Genomic DNA, 22,913 nt, shown 5'->3' with positions numbered 1-22,913 from the left:
ACCATACCCTTAAAAAGTCAATATATGAGCAGAAATCTGGCTTTCATGTCCGGCATTCAAACTGTCATGACCTCCTGATTGCAACAAGGCTTTCTGTCTTTGAACGTGGCACAATTGTTGATAAACCTGCCATCGCTGCCGAGGTTGGACACAGGAATTATTTTATGTATGCACCAGAGATGGAGTACTCGAGTCCTGGACTCGGACTCGAGTCGGACTTGAGTGCCGATTTTCGGGACTCGTGACTCGACTCGGACTCGCGCACTGATTGACGCGACTCGGACTTGGACTCGTGAATTCTCGCACAGGATGACTTGGACTCGGACTCAGACTCGTGAATTCCCCCCCCCACGATGACTCGGACTCGACTCGTACATTGACGCTCCGACTTGGACTCGGACTCGAGCACATTTTCTCTGGAGTCTGATGTCCTCTATCCTGTATGGCGAGTTCACTTACTGGGCCCCGCTATTCCAGTCTAGAGATGTCTACAGACACACCCCGCATCGTGCTGTATGCTTTCACACATTCTGCTTCCACATTGGAAAAGAGCAGCGCAAAATGCTCGTTATGTGGAAACAATATAGAAGAGAAGGCTCCGTAACACATTACTCTAAGGATCGAGTTCAGACATATAGGCTGTCTTGAACACTATCATCAGAGTAACGTGATCTAATCAATAAATAAAGATTCAGCTGATAACGAAAGCACATGGCTACTTAACATGCAGAATGTAGCCATGTGCTTTCTGGGGATAAATCTTTATCTGTAAACTGATTTAACCCGTAAAAGTTCCTTCAAAATAAGAGTCCCGATCTTATTACTATCAAAATAAAAGTGCAAAACGAAAACTTTACCATAGAAAAATATTGGCATACAAATATAATCACTTCTCTAAAAGGTAACTCATTTTAAATATAGTTTATTTATATATAATAATAATATTAATATTAGAAATAAGCTTTATATTTGTATAGCAGCTATTACAAGAATTGTAGCCAAACTCGCTTCACAGCAGTTCAATAGACAGGATAACAGCAATGTAGAGGAGCAGCTACATTTCAAAACATATATCCACGAAGATTAATACATGAAGACTTGTGACTCGGACTTGACTTGGACTCTTCTTAAGTGACTCGGAATTGGACTCGGACTCGAACACAGGTAATGATGACTCGGACTCGGACTCGACTTGGACACTCCTTGGGTGACTCGGACTTGGACTCGGACTCGACTACGACTCTCCCTTGGTGACTCGGACTTGGACTCGGACTCGAAGAGTGGTGACTTGAGGGTGACTTGGACTCGTGAATTGGTGACTTGACTACAACACTGGTATGCACCATGACATAAAGTCAAATTCCTAGTATGTACGAACCGACCTGGCAATAAACCTGTTTCTGATTTTTGATCTGATTCTGAGGAAGACGGTCATTTTACATTTCTTAAAATATCCTGAAGGTTACAGGACATAAAAGTCAAGACCCCAAAAACATTTACACTGCAAAAAATGATCCTATGGGCTTTCCGTAAAGACACAGGCTAACCCTACCCCATATTAAGGCCGTCAAGGATGCTGACTGCAGCCCAATAACCAAAATAGTTCTCTATATGTGTTTTTAATTTCTGTTTTACTTTAAATGTATGCACCAAGACATCAAGTCAAATTCATCATATGTGTCAACCTACCTGGTAATAAACCTGATTCAGCTTATAGAACAAAAAAAAGTATTCGAATGCCACGTCTTTCCCAACTTGCCCGTCTGGAATGCTGGAAGAAGGTTTTGTGACATGGATTGTCCTGAAGGCTTCCAACTTTAGGAGAATCCATTATGATCTGGGGTCCTTCTTCCTTTAATGGTGGTGACTGGGTCTTTAATATATGATTAGAGAAACTACTCAGAAGATTAATGAACAGTAAAACAAAATCCCTTCAATCCAGCTTAACAAGGCTAGAAGTTTAACCCGGGACATTGAATATGTTAAAAAAGGAAAAAAAGTACTGAAGCATAACAAGGCTATAAGAAAACCATGGTTGAAACACAGCTTAGTAGAACATTTCTTTATAGATCAGTAACTATTACAAACATGAATTAAATCACGAGAAGCAGCATCTCTGTGGCCTTGTGTGAATGCTGGTTAGAAAAGTAATAACTGTTGGTCAGATTTCCATTTACAAAGACTGTTAAAATATAACAATACAGCTCTCAGGACATCAGGAGGAGGAAACAGCTAGCTTGGCTCTCAGAGCGGCAATGTGAGCACTCATGGATTACTACCTCTAGAAAAGGTTTTCCCACACTCTGCACACCAGTATGGTTTATCTCCCGTGTGAATAGGATGATGTGTTTTAAGTTTATCTGATCTAATGAACGTGTTCCCACACTCTTCACACCAGTATAACATTCTGAAAATAAATACAATACTGATAAAAAGTCATTTCTGATTCTGAAGTACAGATTCTGAAGTACAAATTCTGAAAAAAGTAAAATTTCTAAGAAAAAAAAACTAATTTGCTCTGCAGCTCTAACCCTAAATATAACCCACATTCAGACCCCTTCCCACTTCCTGCAGACCCTCTCCTCCTTGGGGAGAGACGTGTGATCTGAGGGTCTCGGATGTATGGAGCATGCATTTAGAAATGTAAATGTGAAGTAATTCTTATGTAAGACTTAATGTGAAACCTTATACTTCAATGGTTTTGTCCCCCCTTTATCTCCTATCCTCTCCTGAGACAACCCCCCCCAGACTAATCTTGCAGATACTTTAGCTTGAAATGTGCCAAACCATTTTATGGGCGACATGCAGGAATGAAAAACCCCAACAGTATAAAAACATTCAGTAATGAGCAATAGAAACAGAGAATATGAATGTAAAATAAAACATGCTCACTGAAAATTAACATGAAGATGAAACATGATGAGATTCCGATTGAACACCAATGTCTTCTTTTACTCATTCTAGCAGCAGTAAAAAAAAAGACCATTCATAAAAATCCGAATTCAAAGTGATTGTGAGTAATTATAAAACCGTAAACAGTTTCTAATGATGAGTCAAAGAGTCTCTTTGCGTCGACAAATTTAATGAGAAAATAGAAAAAAAGTTTTAAGTTTACAGCTCAGATTATTACAGCAGCAAGAATCACATTTACTGAGAACACAGAATACTAACGGGCATCACAATGAAGTCAAATAATGAACATGAGATGATATTATATCAGAGTTTCATTCGAACAAGGTTTGTTCCAACAAAACAAGAACGTCACAAATGTATCTTGTTACTTCTCATACCTAATGTGTCTTAGTGTTTTGAATATAATTTGTAAATAAAAAATGTAGTCCATAAAAAACATGTTTATTAGAATTTTAAGTCACTGTTGGTCAGCTTTACATTTGGAAAAAACAGGGGGAATGCTAGCTTGACTCAACAAAGTATCAGATGGCGAGTGCGCAGGTGGGATCTAAGGGAACTATTCTGAATAAACTATTCCCACATTGTTCACACCAGTATGGTTTCTCTCCTGTGTGAACACGATGATGGATTGTGAGTTCATTTGATGTAGTGAATTTTTTCCCACACTCTTCACACCAGTATGATTTCTCTCCTCTGTGAATACGATGATGGATTGTGAGATTACCTGATTGAGTAAACGTTTTCCCACACTCTTCACACTGGTATGGGTTCTCTCCTGTGTGAATACGATGATGGCTCTTAAGATGACTTGATGTAGTGAATGACTTGTCACACTGGTTACAGCTGAATGGTTTCTCTCCTGTGTGAACACGATGATGGATTGTGAGTTCATTTGATGTAGTGAATGTTTTCCCACACTCTTCACACCAGTATGGTTTCTCTCCTGTGTGAATACGATGATGGCTCTTAAAATGACTTGATGTAGTGAATGACTTGTCACACTTGTCACAGCTGAATGGTTTTTCTCCAGTGTGGATTCGTTGGTGGGTTTGAAGGTGATATTGTTGAGAAAACGTATTCCCACACAAGTCACAACTGTATGATTTCTCTCCAGTATGAATGCGCTGATGAGATGAAAGGTGACCTTTCCGAGCAAAGGTTTTCCCACACTGGTCACAGCTGTACGGTTTCTCTCCAGTGTGAATGCGCTGATGAATCTTTAAAGTATTAGATGTTGAGAACGATTTGTTACACTGGTCACAGATGTGAGATTTCTCTCCAGTGTGAATACGACAATGTTTTTGGAGATCACCTGATGTATTGCACATTTCCCCACACTCTTCACAGCTGTATGGTTTCTCTCCAGTGTGAATATGATGATGGGTTGTGAGTTTAAGGCGAGACACGACAGGCAAAAACATCGTTTTTCAAGTACTGGTCAATTTTGAGATTTTGTGCTATTTTGATTCTATAACATGTTTTCTTTCAGGCTTTTGGAGGGAAAACGTACAAAATACACATTTAAGTGTTTATTTTACTATAGTTTGTCTATTTGGGTCTGTAGATTTCTCCTAAATTCACCAAGAGTTAGCATTCTAACGTAACATAAAGTACCGCTACCGCTGTGTGCACCATGTCAACAGAGATATTGTTGGAAAGCTCCAACTCTCCTGCACAATCTCATTGGATCCAAATATGGTCATTTCCTTTGTATCAGCAACCAATCGTGAAAGCACAAAGGGGTCTTAAACCAAGAAACGAAATTTCATTGGCTGGTGTCAATTTCTGACAACGTGATTCATTCAGATGCGTCACGTGGTGTGCTAAAACAGTTCCTGGTCTCAAAATGGCAAAAGAACGGGGAAAAAAACGTTCACAGAGAAGACGACAACAATTGTCACTTGCACGAAGCAAGGTTATACAAAAAACAAATGACCCCGAACATGAAATACTTTCACGGAGTGCGTCAGTCATCCAAAGAACAGGAGGGTTTAGCTAGCGCCTCACTGCAATCTTTAAAGGTCGTTTTCTCAAAATGAGTTTTTTCTCCTACTCTGAGTTCGAAATTTCAACTTCAGTAGCACGTAGAGACACCAAACCTTCCAGTTATATTCCTATAAATATTATGAAGGCTTGTACAGAAGGGTTTGTTCATATATAATTCATAGCCTGAATTATACAACATTGTACATCTAAAAACATGGCGGAAATGGATATGTTAGGGCTGTTGACAGTATTTTCTGATTTATGGAGTGATAAAAAGAGGTATCCAATATCCCTTCTGTAAAAGCCTTAGATACTAATATGACTACAAAATGAAACAATAATTTTTAATCTGGCTTTATCCAAAGTTCAGATTTCGATTCCTGAAATGTGTTAAAATATGTGCATATTTAATGAGATAATGGTCACAGCTGTACGGTTTCTCTCCAGTGTGAATGCGCTGATGAATCTTTAAAGTATTAGATGTTGAGAAGGATTTGTTACACTGGTCACAGATGTGAGGTTCGGTTTGCTTTCTTCTTCTCCGTTCCTAAAATATACAGCGAGAGACAAAGAGTCAGTGTGAGACCATCGAGACAAGTCTATTTCATTGCATATGACCAAATCATACTTAATCTAATTTGATTATGTTTTCTTTTATTTCAAATAAGAAATGTGACCTTGTTTCTGAATTTTGACTTTCTCAATATTTTTTTATTTTTGAATTTATTTCTGAATTTAATTTAAATTGGACTTTTCTCCACATTTTCCTCAGATTTTTTTTATCTGATTTTTCACATTTTGCAGATGTAATTGATTATTTTCGGAATTCGGACTAATTATTTTGACTTTTTTCGTAATATTGTATATCTTTTCATAATACTTACCTTTCTCATGATTTTGACTTTTTCCTCATAACACATTTTGGTGACACTTTATATTAAGGTACACAAATTAACCATCAACTAGTTGTTAATTAACATGCATATTAGCAGTATATTGGCTCTTTATTCGTCATTATAAAACACTTATTAATGCCTTATTCTGCATGACCATATTCTACAAGTAATAAGCCATTAGTTGAGAGTTTTTCCTCAATAACCCTCTAATTAGTGCAAAGTACAACTGGGATTTCGAAGAAGAAGATATGTTTGGTCAATTCTTAATAAAAAAGAAAAACCAACCAATTGAGCACTTGAGTTTTCATTAGCCTAGCTACAGCTGCAGAGCTTCGGTCAATACCACTAACAGTCTATTTCCTTAAATGGTACATATCGCTGAATCTATATTTCATCTTCAGGTAAGGAAATGTAAGACCAGTAAATATTGATTGATTAAACAACACTAAATAAAATTGTAGGGTTTTCTTCAAACTCAGACTCTCTGCTGCGGCTGTACCTCAAAGACAAAACAATTGTCTGATGATCTTTGTTGAACAAGGTCTGATTGTCCTGTACATGTACAATGTGGGGTATTTTTAAATACTTTACTAAACCACGTTCATTGCTTCCCCTAGCATTGTCTTGGAGGGGAGCTGCGCCCCGCCAACGAGCTCCGCGCCCCCCCCTGAAATTCAAGGTGTTTAAAAAAAAAATTATACATATCTTTTTTAATTATAATTTTTTTTAAATATATAGCACCAAATTGCAACTCATCTATATCTACAGTCACTTTTCACATTGAACATGAGCTCTTTTATTAAATAAACTAAACGCTTTCATTTTAAGTTGAGTTTAATGTTTTTGACCCTAAGAAACACTGATGCATTAATCAATAACAAGAATCCACAGCTCCTCTCTCTGCTCCAGAGGATTTAAAGAATATATCAGCAGTAAACCTAGGGGAAACACTGATATTCAATATTATGTTAGACACAAGTTAGTTATTACTCACATATCAAAGTATTTTCATCTGCAAGATGGAATAATAGCTGGGTGCTGCTTGGAGAGACTGATGAGAGGGACACAGGCTGGCGTCAGCAGCTTTCCACACAAAGCCATCACATCTTCTCTTCCATAGTCTTCACTGTCCACTGGTGCTCTGTCAAAAGAGTGAACATCACAGCTGTCATGGTAACCCTTTGTTACACAACATACAACCAACATGCTTCAAAAGTGACCCGAATTAGTTTTAATTGTAAATATCTTTGCAATAAATTACTTCCAGGATTCCAGGTATTCCTCAATTAACTTGTTTTTGATCAAAACCAAGTCTAATTTTAATTCATGTTTGTATCACTACACTTCTAAGGCATAACATGAGTAAACAATTACCCGTATTATTTTCCTATCTTATTTCATGCATGGCTAAGTGTTTCTTTAAATACATTGTTTTTGATTACCACAAATCATTATTTTAATTCTCCTGTTCTAATTGATGAACTAAAATAGTTTATGCCAAGTGTGATAGAAATGCAAAAAAATTAAGATACTCTAATGATAATTTTGTTAAAAATAATAATTGTAGCAGAGATGTGGACCAAGCATGTATGATGTAGTAATACAACAACTATTTTAGTTCACACACTGTTACATTAGCTAGTCATGTTAGTTTGTAATATATAGAGCAGAGCTAACAAGCAAGTTAGCCAAACGTTAGTGGTTAGCAGTTTATGCTATGATAGCTGTTGGCTACTGAACATTAACAAACTGGATTCCGCTGTAAAAAAGCTGTGAAACTTTACAATAAGATTGGCGACAACACTGTGACACCCTGCTGAAGATTTATGTGTAATCGTCCCGCGTTGGAGACGAGAGGGTGGCGGCAGCACTGCAATAAGCTTTAAGCTAACGTTAGCAGCCACCTTGTTAACCTGTAAAGCCCGATTTTCCCGCCGGTGGGACATCTTGCAAGAAACAGCATCTCAGGACTTCTTAAAATGTAACAACCTATTAATGATGCTTACCCACTTAATGATAAGAAACCCATGAGTTCTTAACCATTTGCCCTTCCTGAAAGGTCAAACATGTCCCTGTTAAACACACATAGGACTAAAACTACAATTTAACCGAGTAAAGGGCAATCAGACTATAACACATAATCTATGTATATGATTTGATTGATTATATGAAATGTTACACAACAAATAACAAACAGAAATAAAGATAACGTTAGGCTATAAAGGAATTACAGCACGGTCACAGCTTTTCACTTGGTGGTGTTAATATGTGGAGATTACCCTGCTGAACAAAACCAAGAATCATAAACGTTTGTTTGTAATTTCTTTAATAATCAAAAATCACATGGAGAAATCCCATAGGCTTTTTGTACAGGAAACCAGCCTTCAGGGTCAAACATAGAAATATGACATCCTTGCACCATATTTATTATATCTTACACATTTGTTACTGATGTTAAGAGTGAAGACACATAATTCATGCTTTGGGATCATTTTGTTAGATTCAGATTTGTTTTAAGGTTTTTTGGTTTGTTAAGTGTTTTCAGCTAGTTACTGCATAATATACAAACTCTCTTCAATTCGCAAATGTCCTCTATAATATCTCCATATTATCTTATGATTGTACCTGTATTTCAAACTGTTAAAATGACTGTTGAATTAAAGGATATAATTAGTTATTAGTGGTGTACTAAGTAACAAAGTACTGTACCTAAGTACAATTTATTTTTTAATTCACAAGCTACCCTGCAGTATACAAAGTCCTTCAAACTAGCTGCACCTTTACAAGCTTTGAGAACACTTTCATGATCAATCATTATAAAACATATCATATATATTATTCTGAAATGGATCAATCTACACAACGACTACTTTTACTGTCGCTACTTTCACTATATTTTGATGAGAATACTTTTCTACTTTCACTCGAGGAACATTTTGAATGCAGGACTTTTACTGTAACAGAGTATTCCTACACTCTGGTACTTCTACTTTAACTACGGTAAGTACAAGATCTGAGTACTTCTACTTTTGCTCAAGTACAAGATCTGAGTACTTCTACTCTTACTTTAGTTTTTTCTGCTATTGCATCACTCATCTAAAACTTTGCAGGATTTAAGATGCTACACCTCATCCTGCTGTTGAGTTTTCGCTGCCTCTTTGTTAATATTTGTAGCCGCCCTGATCGCGGACTTCATGGCCGTCTCGATCCAGGCATGAGGGAAGGCGGTGTGTTCCCCGGCAAAGTGCACCCTGTCTTCCTTTCTGAACAGCTCCTCGGCGTAGTAGTCTATATGCTGGTAGGGAGTGAAGATAGCAAAGGCGCCCCGGCTGTGAGGATCGGCGCTCCACTTCTTCACCACCACCCCGGTGCAAAGAGACCACACTTTCTTCCCGTGGATCTGCTCCAAGTCTCTCAGCGCCAGCTCCTTTTTCAAAGATTCAAAGGTTTTATTGTCATATGCTCAAAGCTGCAGTGTAGAAATTACAATACAATTATTCTGACCTGAGCTCCTCCAACAATGCAACATTTATAATAAAACACAAAATAAAAAGTAGTGCAAAAAGTCTATATACATGTCAATAGAATATATAACTATTTCGATAAATAATATAAAAAAATAATTACGCTGACAATATACTTTTTTTTAACAATTTATATTGTGACTTTTTTTCCAAACATAATGTATTATTTATTGAGTTTTTACGACTTATTTCATTGTGTTTTTTTATAAACTATACTAATACGGTTTATTGCGGTGATAACTATTTATATAAATAAGTATATTGCAAGATGACAAACAGGAATGTTTATCGGGACACTTTACAGACCTTGAGGTCTTCGTCGCTCGCTCCCAGGAAGAGGAGGGAGTCGTCGGACCAGGTGTAGGAAGCCAGCAGAACCCCGATGGTCTTATTGTTCGGGAAACTGTGACTCGGGTAGTAGATGAACCGAGAAGGACCGTTGGTGATGCTCTTCCCGCCTTGGATGCCGTCCTCCAACCAGAACTTCTCTTTAAAAGTGAGGATGATCTTAGTGGAGCTTTCGTAGTGGACGGCCCTCAGGACTTCCATCTTTGTAATGGACAGAGGCGGATCAAAGTCCAGGAAAAGGGCAGCTTTGGCCGTGGTGGTCACCAGGACCACGTCAGCATGAAGGTCAGTAAGAGGAAGTTCTCGATCGGTCTGATAGGACACGATGACCCCTCGCTCTGATTGGCGGATACGTTTGACCTTAGAGTTGAGGAGGATTGGGACGTGGAGGACATTGAGGAAAGCATCAGTTAGCAGATCAGACCCGCCCGTCACCTCATAGTACCTGTAAGAGAAAACATTTTTAGTCTCCTTGTATCAGCCACACATGTAAGTAATATGTGATAGATGCCCTCCAGGTATCTATATATGAGTGCCGTTGGATAGGCAATTAAACACATGTTGATTAAGTCTGGACCTCCAGTAAGTAAGTAAGTAAAAAGATAATGTTGGGCTATAAAAAAACTGCAGCACGGTCACATGACTTCACATTACCACCGCTAAGCTAAAGGTGGCTAATGTAGGGCTATAAAGGAACTACAGCACGGTCACATGACTTCACGTCACCACCGATGATGAACCTGGGGGCTGTGTTGTCTGGAACCTTGTGTTCCTAGTAGGGTCTCCCATGGCAAATTGGTCTCAGGCAAAGGGTCAGACTAAGATTGGTTCAAAAGACCTCATGAAAGATGACACACAAAGTGAGGATACCCGGCCCGGAGGAAGCCCGGGGTACCCTTCTGGAGCCAGGCCCAGAAGGAGGACGCGTCTAGTGGCAGGTCTTAGCACGGAGCCCGGCCGGGCACAGCCCGAAAAGGCAACGTGGGCAACACCTCCGCTTCTCCGTCCCGCGGGCCCACCACCTACGGGAAACAGCGATGGGGTCGGGTGCGCTGCCAGAAGGGTGGCAGTGAAAGCAGAGGGTCTCGACGGACCAGACCCGGGCGACAGAAGCTGGCTTTGGGGACGTGAAACGTCACCTCTCTGGGGGGGAAGGAGCCGGAGCTTGTGCGGGAGGTGGAGCGTTACCAGTTGGATCTGGTTGGGCTCACCTCTACGCACAGCGTCGGCTCTGGAACCTTACTTCTGGATAGGGGTTGGACTCTATTCTTCTCCGGAGTTGCCCGAGGTGTGAGGCGCCGGGCGGGTGTTGGGATACTCACAAGCCCCCGGTTGGGTGCTTTTTTGTTGGATTTTACCCCAGTGGACGAGAGGGTAACCCTAACCCATAACCCTACGCCTGCGGGTTATGGGGGGGAAAACTCTGACTGTTGTGTGTGCTTATGCACCCAACAGCAGTTCAGAGTATACGGCCTTCTTGGAGACCCTGGAAAGAGTCCTGTATGGGGCTCCTGAAGGGGACTCCTTAGTCTTGCTGGGAGACTTCAACGCACATGTGGGCAATGATGGAGACACTTGGAGGGGCGTGATTGGGAGGAACGGCCCCCCTGATCTGAACCGGAGTGGTGGTTTGTTACTGGACTTCTGTGCTAGTCATGGATTGGCCATAAAAAACACCATGTTCGAACATAAGGATGCTCATAAGTGTACGTGGTACCAGAGCACCCTAGGCAGAAGGTCCATGATCGATTTCGTTATCGTATCATCGGACCTGAGGCCGTATGTTTTGGACACTCGGGTAAAGAGAGGGGTGGAGTTGTCAATTGATCACCATCTGGTGGTGAGTTGGGTCGAGTGGGGGGGGGAAGTCTCTGGACAGACCTGGTAAGCCCAAACGGCCGTGGCCAATGCAAAGCAGCGGGTGTGGGAGAAGTTCAAAGAAGACATGGAAAAGGACTTGCGGGCGGCACCAAAGTTGTTCTGGAAAACTGTCCGACACATCAGGAGAGGGAAGCAGGGAACCATCCAAGCTGTGTACAGTAAGGATGGGACGTTATTGACCTCAACTGATGGAGTGTTAGAGCGTTGGAAGGAACACTTTGAGGAACTCCTGAACCCGACAACTCCGCCCTCTATGGTAGAGGCAGAGCTGGAGTTTGACGGGGGATCAACGCCAATCTCCCTGTGGGAGGTCACTGAGGTTGTCAAACAACTCCACTGTGGCAAAGACCTTCCGTCCTGGTCGTGGAACAACGGATCTGCTTTTTCCTCTCGCAAGGATCCTGGAGGGGGCCTGGGAGTATGCTTATCCCGTCTACATGTGTTTTGTAGACTTGGAGAAGGCGTATGACCGGGTTCTCAGGGAGTTACTGTGGGAGGTGCTGCAGGAGTATGGGGTGAGGGGGTCTCTACTCAGGGCCATCCAATCTCTGTACTCCCAAAGCGAGAGCTGTGTTTCCGGGTCCTCTGCAGTAAGTCGGACCCATTTAAGGTGAGGGTTGGCATCCGCCAGGGCTGCGCTTTGTCACCAATCCTGTTTGTAATATACATGGATAGAATTTCGAGGCGTAGTCATGGGGGAGGGGGTCTGCAGTTCGGTGGACTAAGGATTGAACCACTGCTATTTGCAGATGATGTGGTTCTAAAGGCTTCATCGGTCTGTGACCTTCAGCTCTCACTGGATTGGTTCGCAACCCAGCGTGAAGCGGCTGGGATGAGGATCAACACCTCCATATCTGAGGCCATGGTTCTCAGCAGGAAACCGATGGACTGTCCACTCCAAGTAGTTGTAATCCTACAAGCAGCCGAGATGGGTTTTCTCCGCCGGGTGGCTGGCGTCTCTCTTAGGGATAAGGTGAGAAGTTCAGTCATCCGGGCGGGACTCGGAGTTGAACCGCTCCTCCTTCGCATCGAAATGAGCCAGTTGAGGTGGTTCGGGCACCTAGTAAGGATGCCACCTGGGCGCCTCCCTGGGGAGGTGTTCCAGGCACGTCCAGCTGGGAGGAGACTGAGGGGTAGACCTAGGACCAGGTGGAGGGATTATATCTCTTCGCTGGCTTGGGAGCGCCTTGGGTACCCCCAGTCAGAGCTGGTTGATATGGCCAGGGAAAGTACAGTTTGGGGCTCTCTGTTGGAACTGCTACCTCCGTGACCCGACTACGGATAAGCGGGAGAAGATGGATGGTTGGATGGATGTTGCACTGCTCTAACCCGTAAATGAATTCAGGAAACAGTAAAACGTTACGTGGTGTTGTCGTTGATGTCGCTCTCGAGGTACATCATCTCGGTCAGAGCGAGGTGCATCAGGCTCTGTTCGTTCAGTAAGTCTCCGATCATCCTAATCGCCTCCAGACTCACGCCACCTTCTGCCTTCAGATACTCCTGGGAAACAACACAGGGAGGGTTTCTACAATATAGTCATTACATATTCTGTCTGACAGCTAAACACAATTGAATTGTCCTACCCTCGTAAAACGTGTGAAGTACATGAAATACTGTACATTTTTGGGTGAATTACATTTACCTTCACAGAGTAGTGGTCGTACTTCTGTAGCGCAGTTTTCCAGCCATGTGCCTCCACTTCATCTTTCACCTAGAGAGAACATAATTAACATCTCAGCTGTTATTTGTTATTTGTCTGCATATTGTGGGTGAGGAGAAATACAAAGCAATAATAAATTAAAAATCAATCTGTGTAGCAATTATTCAATATTGAATATTCTCTTTTTTGGATATTGGGTAAATTATTGAAATTGTTATCATTATTATTACCATTGTTTTTTTACTTTTATATATAATCTTAATACAATTGCACTCGTATTTTTATTCCATTGTATTGTGTTTATGTACAATGTACCTTCTGCAGAGCTCCCTGCATTAGCTGGTCTGCAGACTTCCCCCTCTCGCTCTTCCGACACGTTATACTCCAGGATGTTTGGATCAGCCTTCACAGCGTACGTCTTCTTCAGCAGCCCATTCACCAGGTAGAACGTGTTCAGGTCCTCCATGACGAATGGATTCAGCTTCACCCCCAGTTCTTTAGCAAACCAGAGGACGATGCTGCCAACAGACGCATTTACATTTTTCAGATTTAATGTTAAAATGCACTTTTTAATGTCTTTTATTCATAAATGTGTCCACCGGTGTGTCCACCGGTGTGTCCCCGGTGTGTCCACGGTGTGTCCCCGGTGTGACCCCGGTGTGACCCCGGTGTGTCCCCGGTGTGACCCCGGTGTGTCCCCGGTGTGTCCCCGGTGTGTCAGGAGACTCACAAAGTGTCAGAGAATAAAACCTTCTCTCTTTTCCTCCGTACCCACATCTCTAAAAAGCGAGAACAACGGAGCTGATCCAGATTTGCTGCGTCATGACGACATTACTAAAATGTGGGCAGGCTTTATACCCACGGGCCAATCAGAAAAGTTGCTGTCAGAAACAATGAGACGTATTCTGGAAGTAATATGCGGCTGTGTTTACATTAGCATTGCTAACACTCAGAGCTAACCTGTACTGGAGAGAGCATGTGTAAAGAAGCAGGAAATAAAAAGGAACTCACCTTGTGGTAAACCTGAGAGAGAGAAATAGTTTGAGCTCCATACTGTTTCAGAAATAATGCTTGATGTGGTTTTGATTTTAAATCTACAGACCCAGAATCAGCACTTTAGTAACAGCTGAAATAGAGGGGTTTGAGGCTAGAATGGGTGATTTGTTTGGTATTTTGAGCAAAACACTTCAGAGACATGTTTTTAATACATTTTGATATATCTGAGACCTATAATATTCACCTTAATAGGAGACCTTTAAGGCGAATACGATTTATTTCTTCAAACTTGTCTTGTCTGAACTCACCGGTGAAAGCTGGGGATCCTCATGGCTCCAAGCTCAGCGAACCATCCCTCCTCCTCGTTCCTGTGGGTATGCACCCGGCCTCCAACACGCTCACTGGACTCTACTATGGTTACCTTGTACATATAAAAATAAAGTCATTAAATGTGTGATTTCCCCCAAAAAACAACCTTTAAATTAAGTCTTTATTCAGTCTTCAGTGTGTTGCATCCTTTAAGGAGCCTTGGGGGTTTCCTTGTGCATCTGACAAGAAAAGCTTCAAATCATGATCAATTGTTTTTTAAAGCAAATGTAATTGATTAAATCTTATTTTAGAGTCTTTAGATCATGAGAAATAGATTTATAAAGTATATTTAATTAATCTCGTTTTATTTTAGAGCCTTTAGATGTTGAGAATTTGCACTTTTTTTCTTCTTAACCTGTTAAGCCCTGAGCCTGTTTTTCAGTTTTCAGGCTCAAATAGGACATTCCCAGAATCTTTTTTCTCAAAGTAATGATAAACCTGTGAGTTGGATGTAGACAAGTCAGAATCAATATAGATGTTTTTATTTCAAAGTACATTCAGATTGAACATAGTACACAAATGTAAATTATAGTGTATAGCTTTATGAATCCACACTAAAACATATGATAAGTACCCTGTATCAAGATTGATGCAAAACAAGTGACATTTGACCTTTTTAGAGAGGTTTAGAAAAAGAAAACACCTCTGGGGTCATTTGGGTGGATTTGGGTTTATTTGCCATATCTCTGGAAACCATTGGTCGATTTTGATTATTGACATCTCTTTTGAAACGTTAGAGCCAATAGAATCGAGGGGAACTTCCTAAATTCATCTAAACATTACCATTGGTGCAGCGCAGCCATCATGCCCAAAACCGGAAACTCTAATACACTCTCGTGTTTCTCATAGCAGCTATATATGAAAACTCCGGTTATTGACATAAATGTTATGATGGATTATTAGTAATCATTTCAAAGTGACACAGAGAGATTGGATTAACCTTCAGCAGCGTTTATATGCGTTGTAATGCCCTTGAACACAACTTTTGATTAGAACAACAGCAAAGGTAAGACGTATTAAGTGAAGTTGTGTGTTGTCTTTCCTGGCTTTCGCTGCCACGAGATTTGGTCGCGGCAGTGATGCTACTTATACCATTGGAATCCGTAGAATCTCAGCTTTCATATGATATGTAGTTTGTGCAGATCCGGTGAAGTATACAATATTTATACAGTGAGTTATGTGCTAAGTGCGTTAGCACTCTTTCACTTAGTGCTAATTCAGAGGCTCGGTGTTAGATTTGTGTTTTTATTTCGTTAAAAATGGTTCATATCGTCAGTTAGCTGAGTTTCTTCCCGTTAAGTGGGTATGACACATTCATAGTTTTTTAAATGTTTAAAAGCCCTGAGACGCTGTTTCTTGCAAGATGTTGTCCCGGGCTTAACAGGTTAAATCCTAGATTCTTTAAGTCATGAAAAATAGTTTAAAAGGTATATTTGGAGCATGCACCTTGTTTTAAAAGCCATTTATTTTCACGACCCAAATTTCATTTTAGAGCCTTTAAATCATGATACATAATTTTATAAAGCACTTTTTTCTCCTTAACTCTTATTTTAAAGTCCTTAGATCATGATACATAGTATATAAAGTGTATTTAGAGCGTGCACCTGGTGCCCGGCGTCCTGCAGCAGCTTTGCAGCCGTCAGTCCTGCAGCCCCGGCCCCGACGATGACCACGTGATGGGAGGAGTTGATGTGAGGAAGGCCGCTCTGCACCGTGTTCAGGAGAACATCGTAGTCTGTGTCCTGAAGACAGTCCTTCAGATGTGTCTTCCGATGATCCTCCAGATGATCCTCCAGATGATCCTCCAGATGTTCCTGTTCATTCACACTCTCAGTTCCCATGACGACACCTAGAAACATAGGTATTATTATTAATATGTATGTTGATTTATTATTATTATTATTATTATTATTATTATTATTATAATAGTTAATGAACAGAGGGACATTTAATTTGAGCCTCTGTGCTTCCCTTAGTGCTTCAAAGGAGTGGGGGGAATAATCGATACAGCATAGTATCACGATACCTTGCGTGGCCAAGCCGATATCACGGCAAGACTTGAACATGTGACGATTTACCATGCTGGGAGACGTGAAGATGTCACGATTTCGTCCCTTCAAACGTGACAGTTACACGGTATTGTTAACCCATGTTAACCAGTGGAGAAATACCCGGAAATGCCAAGCAAATGCTACCCCGACATAATTATTTACTTTGTAATAGTCACACTCGATTACGCCGATTTTCTTGTTGCCCCAGCTGGTCGACACCTCTTTTAGCAGAAACAAAGGCCACATTAATATATTAAATCGATGTTAATCCATGCGTGTGGATGTGGAACCGGAAACAGACATAGGCAAGATCCTCAGCTCGATGATTGGATGGTTTAGCCGCAATGCATGCTGGGATATGGTGTTTATGTGATGTGAAATCTGAAAACGTTTTAAAAAAAGAAAATAATACTTTATTCCGAGTGTTCTTGCTTTTCTCTTTGAAAGTCATCACATAACGGCATTGTAATACACGGTTCGGCTGCATTAAATATTACAGATCTGCCGTAGTTCTCTACTTATAGAGCCCTGCTGAGAAGACTTCTAGACAAACAGGAGAACTGCCGCCAACACTGAAAACGTGACGTGGATCATAAATATATCAGCAATTAAACAACATCTTACATTTATTTTCACACAATACGTCTCCTTGCAGTATCAACACTAATTCGGCTGAATTTTATATTTGATCCAAATGGTGTGTGTGGCGATATTGTATCGATACACGGATACCAAGATTCGATATTTTATTATATAAACTTTTATTTTTATATATATATATTTTTATATAAACTGTAGCATATCCCACGAAAGACGGTCGTATATAAAACAGGAAGTTACGTTAAGACATATATACAATTGCAATGAAAGTAACACAAACAATGCCATCTCCTTTTCAGGTTCAAAGAACACACATTGGGTTATTTACATAAACTATTCATATTGCAAATACATGTTTTAACCAGGAAGGGAAGACAGACATGGATATGCCCCATGTGATTTGCAATATTGCAATATATCGTATGGCAATATTTAGCATATCGTAGAATCGCAATACTATCGTATTGTGGCTTAAGTATCGCAATAGTATCGTATCGTGGGGAGCCTGGTGATTCCCACACCTAGTGCTTTACAAAAATAAATAAGAATTTAGTGCAAAAGAAACATTAAAAAAATGATTTATTAAACAAAGAACAGGTGTATCAAATATGGCAAAAAAGTAATTAAAGAACACTAATTTAATAAACAAAAAAGACTCAGATTTATCAGTTCAAATGATTATTTTCAAAGTTTCTAAAGGGTTATAAAAAAAAATATGGCAAAATAATAAGAAAGAAAGTCGATTTAATTAACAAGAATACTTGTTATTAATCATTAATCTGATGATTTCCTTTTTTAATGTGGATAAAATAAGGCAAAAGCCTGAATACATGTTATTTATTTTAACAGTCAATACAAAGTCAAGTCTACATTTTTAATGACTTGCAGTTAAACCTAGTGGGTTTATATTCTCACTTCTTTTAACAGCATGTGATCTGTAAAATACTTTTTCATCATGCGGTGATGAATGATAAATGAAACCATGAACTCAGAAAGCAGAACAAGTGACCGCAGCAAAATCTGCATGAAAAACTCTCAACAGACATTATTTTATCAGACATCATTTTAAAAGATGTCTTTTTCTGATATTTTTTCATTTAAAAATAGAGTAAAAACACAATATTTCTGCAAAAAAATACTCACAGGATTTCCACTTCACTGTCTGAGGATTCACCAGTTCAGCTTTCTGAAGAAGGCAAACAGAAACTAAAGGAGGCAGACATCATTAAATCCTGTAAATGTACAGTATCTCATCTTGTAAAGTGACGAGACAAACACCATTTACAGTTATTAAGAAACACACCAGAAGGATCTTTCAGCCGCAGTATTACCTGTGTGTGTGTGTGTGTGTGTGTGTGTGTGTGTGTGTGTGTGTGTGTGTGTGTGTGTGTGTGTGTATGCTCTGCTGTCTCTGATCATCCAATCTATTTATTACCAGATTGTATAAGCAATATCTTTTTTTCATTAAATGTAATAAACCCCTTCAGGGTCTGGTTACTTCAAATCTAGGGTGTGTCGGAGGAAAATCTCGGACTAGGCTAGTCAAAAAAGTCTGGACCTCCCTCCCAACATTATAACTTATTAACTTTCTTCATGATTTACAATTCTAATGGGTTCTGAAGAAATCGCTGGAGGCAGACACAGTTTGGTAAAATGTAACTTTTCTTACGTCAAAAGACATAAATCAAAGAGCGAGGATGCGTTCCGTCACAGTTGACCACTTCTTGAACTTCCCCAAAGTTCACTATCAAGTGAGGGGAGTTTTACCACTGGTCTCTTTCCCAGTTGTAACCTTGCATCTCATTAGCTTCAGGCAATGTGGATAATGATTGACCTACCCTACAAGTGGCCTTTTCGTTCAACCTGACACATACACATACGTACAGAAACATGGTCAGAGCGAGAGAGTGGGACCTATATACCAACACACTCTCTTCAGTCTGCGTACAAATGGCACGACATTACACATTGGAAATGCATGCAATAGATGAGCAGAAGTCCGATTTTGTGTGCATATGATACGCTAACCATTCCCATTGAGATCTGATGCCGAGTTTTGCGTGCATATGATACGCTAACCATTCCCATTGAGATCTGATGCCGAGTTTTGCGTGCATATGATTCGCCATGTTTTGTCCATCGGGTCTTGGTAGACCAGAAGCTGTGCGGTTGATAAAAACATTTTCTTACCGGTTCTTACTCAATATCAAGCCACGATTATTGTTTTTATTTCAAATCTTATAATGTCGGACTTTTTTGCCGTCTGTGAGTAAAAGAAATAGGGCTCGGAGCCTCAGAATAATGAAATCTGTATTTTTTTAAATCTTTTTTTCCTTCTAATTTCCTTCTAAAAATCTCGGACTAGGCTAGTCAAAAAAGTCTGGACCTCCCTCCCAACATTATAACTTATTAACTTTCTTCATGATTTACAATTCTAATGGGTTCTGAAGAAATCGCTGGAGGCAGACACCGTTTGGTAAAATGTAACTTTTCTGACGTCAAAAGACATAAATCAAAGAGCGAGGATGCGTTCCGTCACAGTTGACCACTTCTTGAACTTCCCCAAAGTTCACTATCAAGTAAGGGGAGTTTTACCACTGGTCTCTTTCCCAGTTGTAACCTTGCATCTCATTAGCTTCAGGCAATGTGGATAATGATTGACCTACCCTACAAGTGGCCTTTTCGTTCAACCTGACACACACACATACAGAAACATGGTCAGAGCGAGAGAGTGAGACCCATATACCAACCCACTCTCTTCAGTCTGCGTACAAATGGCACGACATTACACATTGGAAATGCGTGCAATAGATACACAGAAGTCCGATTTTGCGTGCATATGATACGTTAACTGTTAGGGATTAATTTTGTCTTTACTTAAGATATTTGACCTTTCGGCCTGTTGACGTTTTACGACGGAGCCAAAGTCTGTTATCTGTCTTAAGGAATGGGAACTGTCAGCTATTGCTGCCATTATCAGTTTTATGACCGGTCAACTCTCGGTCACAAGAGCCATAGAGTCAGATAAAGTGATTCAGTTTCTCCAGGTGTTCACAGATGCCTTCCCCCAATATGTGGGTTGACTCCCTGTAAACTGGTTAAAAGGTCTACCAAGATGAGAGGCTGATTCAGATCCGTGCAGTCAGACCCTTTGACTGTGTGACTTGTGATGTGAATTTCTCCGGCCAATGCTGGTATTAAATCTCAGTGTTTGACATCAGAACTCCTGCTTGACCTGTGTCTCCTTCATGAGTCGGTGACTCGCACTGCATTGCTACACAAAAGTTTCCTCCACAAATTGGCGTTGTCGGCAGGATACCAATACATCTTCAGAGACTGTTAAGTGTAATTTCAAATCCACATTTGGACATTGCCTTACCAAAATCTGTGATTGACGGTATTCTAAAATTACCTGTGAAACTGAGCGGTTGTCTTTCATTTTTGGTTAATGAACATTTGGCTGATTGCCTCTGTGCATGCTGCTTGGGACTACATTACCAGACAAGCATGCACAGCTTATGTTCAGAGTAACCTTAAAGAAATACATCAGTGAAGTGAAGCTTCTGTATGAAAGCAATGTAAAGATTTGTATTGGACAAATCGCCGAATTCTGGGGGTTTCAGCGGCCAACACAGCAGTTAAAAATAAGCAGCCAGAGATATTCCCCCTATCGCCTCTGTGAGCAGGGCTCCAGCAGAAGTCGCGGGTGTGTGTGTAAACATCCCCCGTGATTGGGTTGCTGCAGCCGTGCAGCTGAGAGGAAGAAAGTCACAGCTTTTGTCTATAAGCTTCAACTCACACCACCGCCATCTCTATTAAAAACGAGATGGTCTAAAAGCACTCGTTGTTTGTGACCATCTTCTGCATTGCTGGTAAGGCTGGGGCAGTGTGAGGTGCGTGCATCACCTGATGCGCCACAGCTCTCTACTCTGCTGGAGGAACATTCTGTTGCTTGGAAGCATTCCCTACGGTGCTGGACATAGCTGGTGGCGGTCCGGGTGCATACATAACAGTATAGGCTAATTGATCACAGATTGGCAGTGGCAAGCAAGCGTAGAAAAAAAACTGTGCTTCATCGTTGTGATGAACTCGATGGCGGGTGTATAGGCTGGTCGTGTAGGACTACAATTAATTGTGCTGTTTTTGGAGAGAAAGGGTAGCGAAAAAAAGTCTATGTTCTCCTGGTCGGGGGATCATAGTGCCACTAACTAGTGGTGTCGCAAGAGGATAAGATAGTTATCGCTTTTGGACGGTCTTCAGGCACGATCTTAGCACTTGTACAAGGGTGGATGCGCGAGTCAAGGTGCTCCATTTCTATAATTCCCTACCCCCTCTGAAACCTCTTAATTCAGACTAAATTGAGCTGAATGAACTTTGCTGTCACGCTGGTATTTATTGCGAGTTCATGTTTGTTTGTCTAAATTGCAGTGTTTATTTTCTTGTACTAACCATACAAATGGGTAATCATGTGTCCACACCTGAGCCAGTTGTTAAAGCTAAAACACACACACACACACACACACACACACACACACACACACACACACACACACACACACACACACACACACACACACACACACACACACACACACACACACACACACACACACACACACACACACACACACACACACACACACACACACACACACACACACACACACACACACAATAAAGGACAGACCCAAGCTAGACTAGTGCACCCCCCACAATTCACAACAGACAACCAGAATTACCAGCCTGATCTCACCAGAATGCGTGACTCCACCACGACTTCTTAACACCACAATGCGTGGTGGAGTCATGAACTTTGTTACATTTACGTGTCGGCACCACGCAAACAACCCCAATGTAAAGCGAATGAGGCTCCTTTGTCGTGGTGCACACACGCATTTCTACAACGTCCCGCAGTGAGATTGTATTCTATAAAACGTTTTTTTAAATCTACTTTATAGCTTGTAGTAACTCACGGGAGGCTTCTTTTATTTTATTTGTATTCATAATAATTTTTATTTTTCGTCAGAATGTAAAAATTACATTAGTTACGAATTTGTGTTCTCAAAAAACAGTGCATTGTGTGTAATGCAACTGTGATTTTTATTAAATTAGTTAGTTTTTAAGGAAGGCCAGAGCTTCAGCTGTGTTAACGTTATTTAAAAGATAATGATCATGTCCCCTGTATTGTATTACGAGTGTCCATTCCCATTGGATAACGGAGAATTGTACACCCGGAAGTAAGTATTCTCCTTACTGTCGATTGATTTTACAATGATATCTGCACTACTTATCGACTAAAAAACACCAGATTATCCTTGTTAATTACACAACATTGATTGATTTGAATTGTGTGCAATGCTTTTGTATTTTCCCCCTTCGATTCGGAGAAACAAATGTTTTTTCGGAGTTTTAGGATGGCCGAAGACACTACACTACCCAGAATCCTCAGCTATCGTTTGGGACTACACCATGTGCTTAGCTTGACAAACCCGTGATCAGTCCTCAAACTCTGTGATTGGATGTTGGAGTGGCAGTGTGAGAAGTTTACACAGAGCGTCAAAAAGGACTTTGAAATGGAATGAAACCCATCGACGGCACACTATTCAAAACAGGAATCGAACATGTCGTACCCCCCCCCCCCCCCTTAGGTCACAGGCTCCTCCAACAGTGCTACGCAATAAAACAGATA

General features: G+C 40.7%; 1 protein-coding gene and 1 pseudogene across 1 annotated transcript; both read right to left on the bottom strand.

The window, feature by feature from the left end:
• Positions 1-3,078: 3,078 nt before the first annotated feature.
• On the bottom strand, positions 3,079-7,266 carry LOC117463590 (zinc finger protein 253-like). The gene is made up of 2 exons (XM_034105910.2): positions 6,790-7,266; positions 3,079-5,446 (listed from the first exon to the last, which is right to left on the bottom strand). The coding sequence occupies exon 2, from the start codon at positions 4,332-4,334 to the stop codon at positions 3,435-3,437; it is 900 nt and encodes a 299-aa protein (XP_033961801.2). The 5' UTR covers positions 4,335-5,446; positions 6,790-7,266; the 3' UTR covers positions 3,079-3,434.
• Positions 7,267-7,912: 646 nt separating this feature from the next.
• On the bottom strand, positions 7,913-18,718 carry LOC117463572 (L-amino-acid oxidase-like; annotated as a pseudogene).
• Positions 18,719-22,913: the final 4,195 nt, after the last annotated feature.

Source organism: Pseudochaenichthys georgianus, chromosome 18 (assembly GCF_902827115.2).
Source record: "Pseudochaenichthys georgianus chromosome 18, fPseGeo1.2, whole genome shotgun sequence".
Taxonomy (NCBI): Eukaryota; Metazoa; Chordata; class Actinopteri; order Perciformes; family Channichthyidae; genus Pseudochaenichthys; species Pseudochaenichthys georgianus.
This window is presented reverse-complemented; position numbering and strand designations above follow the sequence as displayed.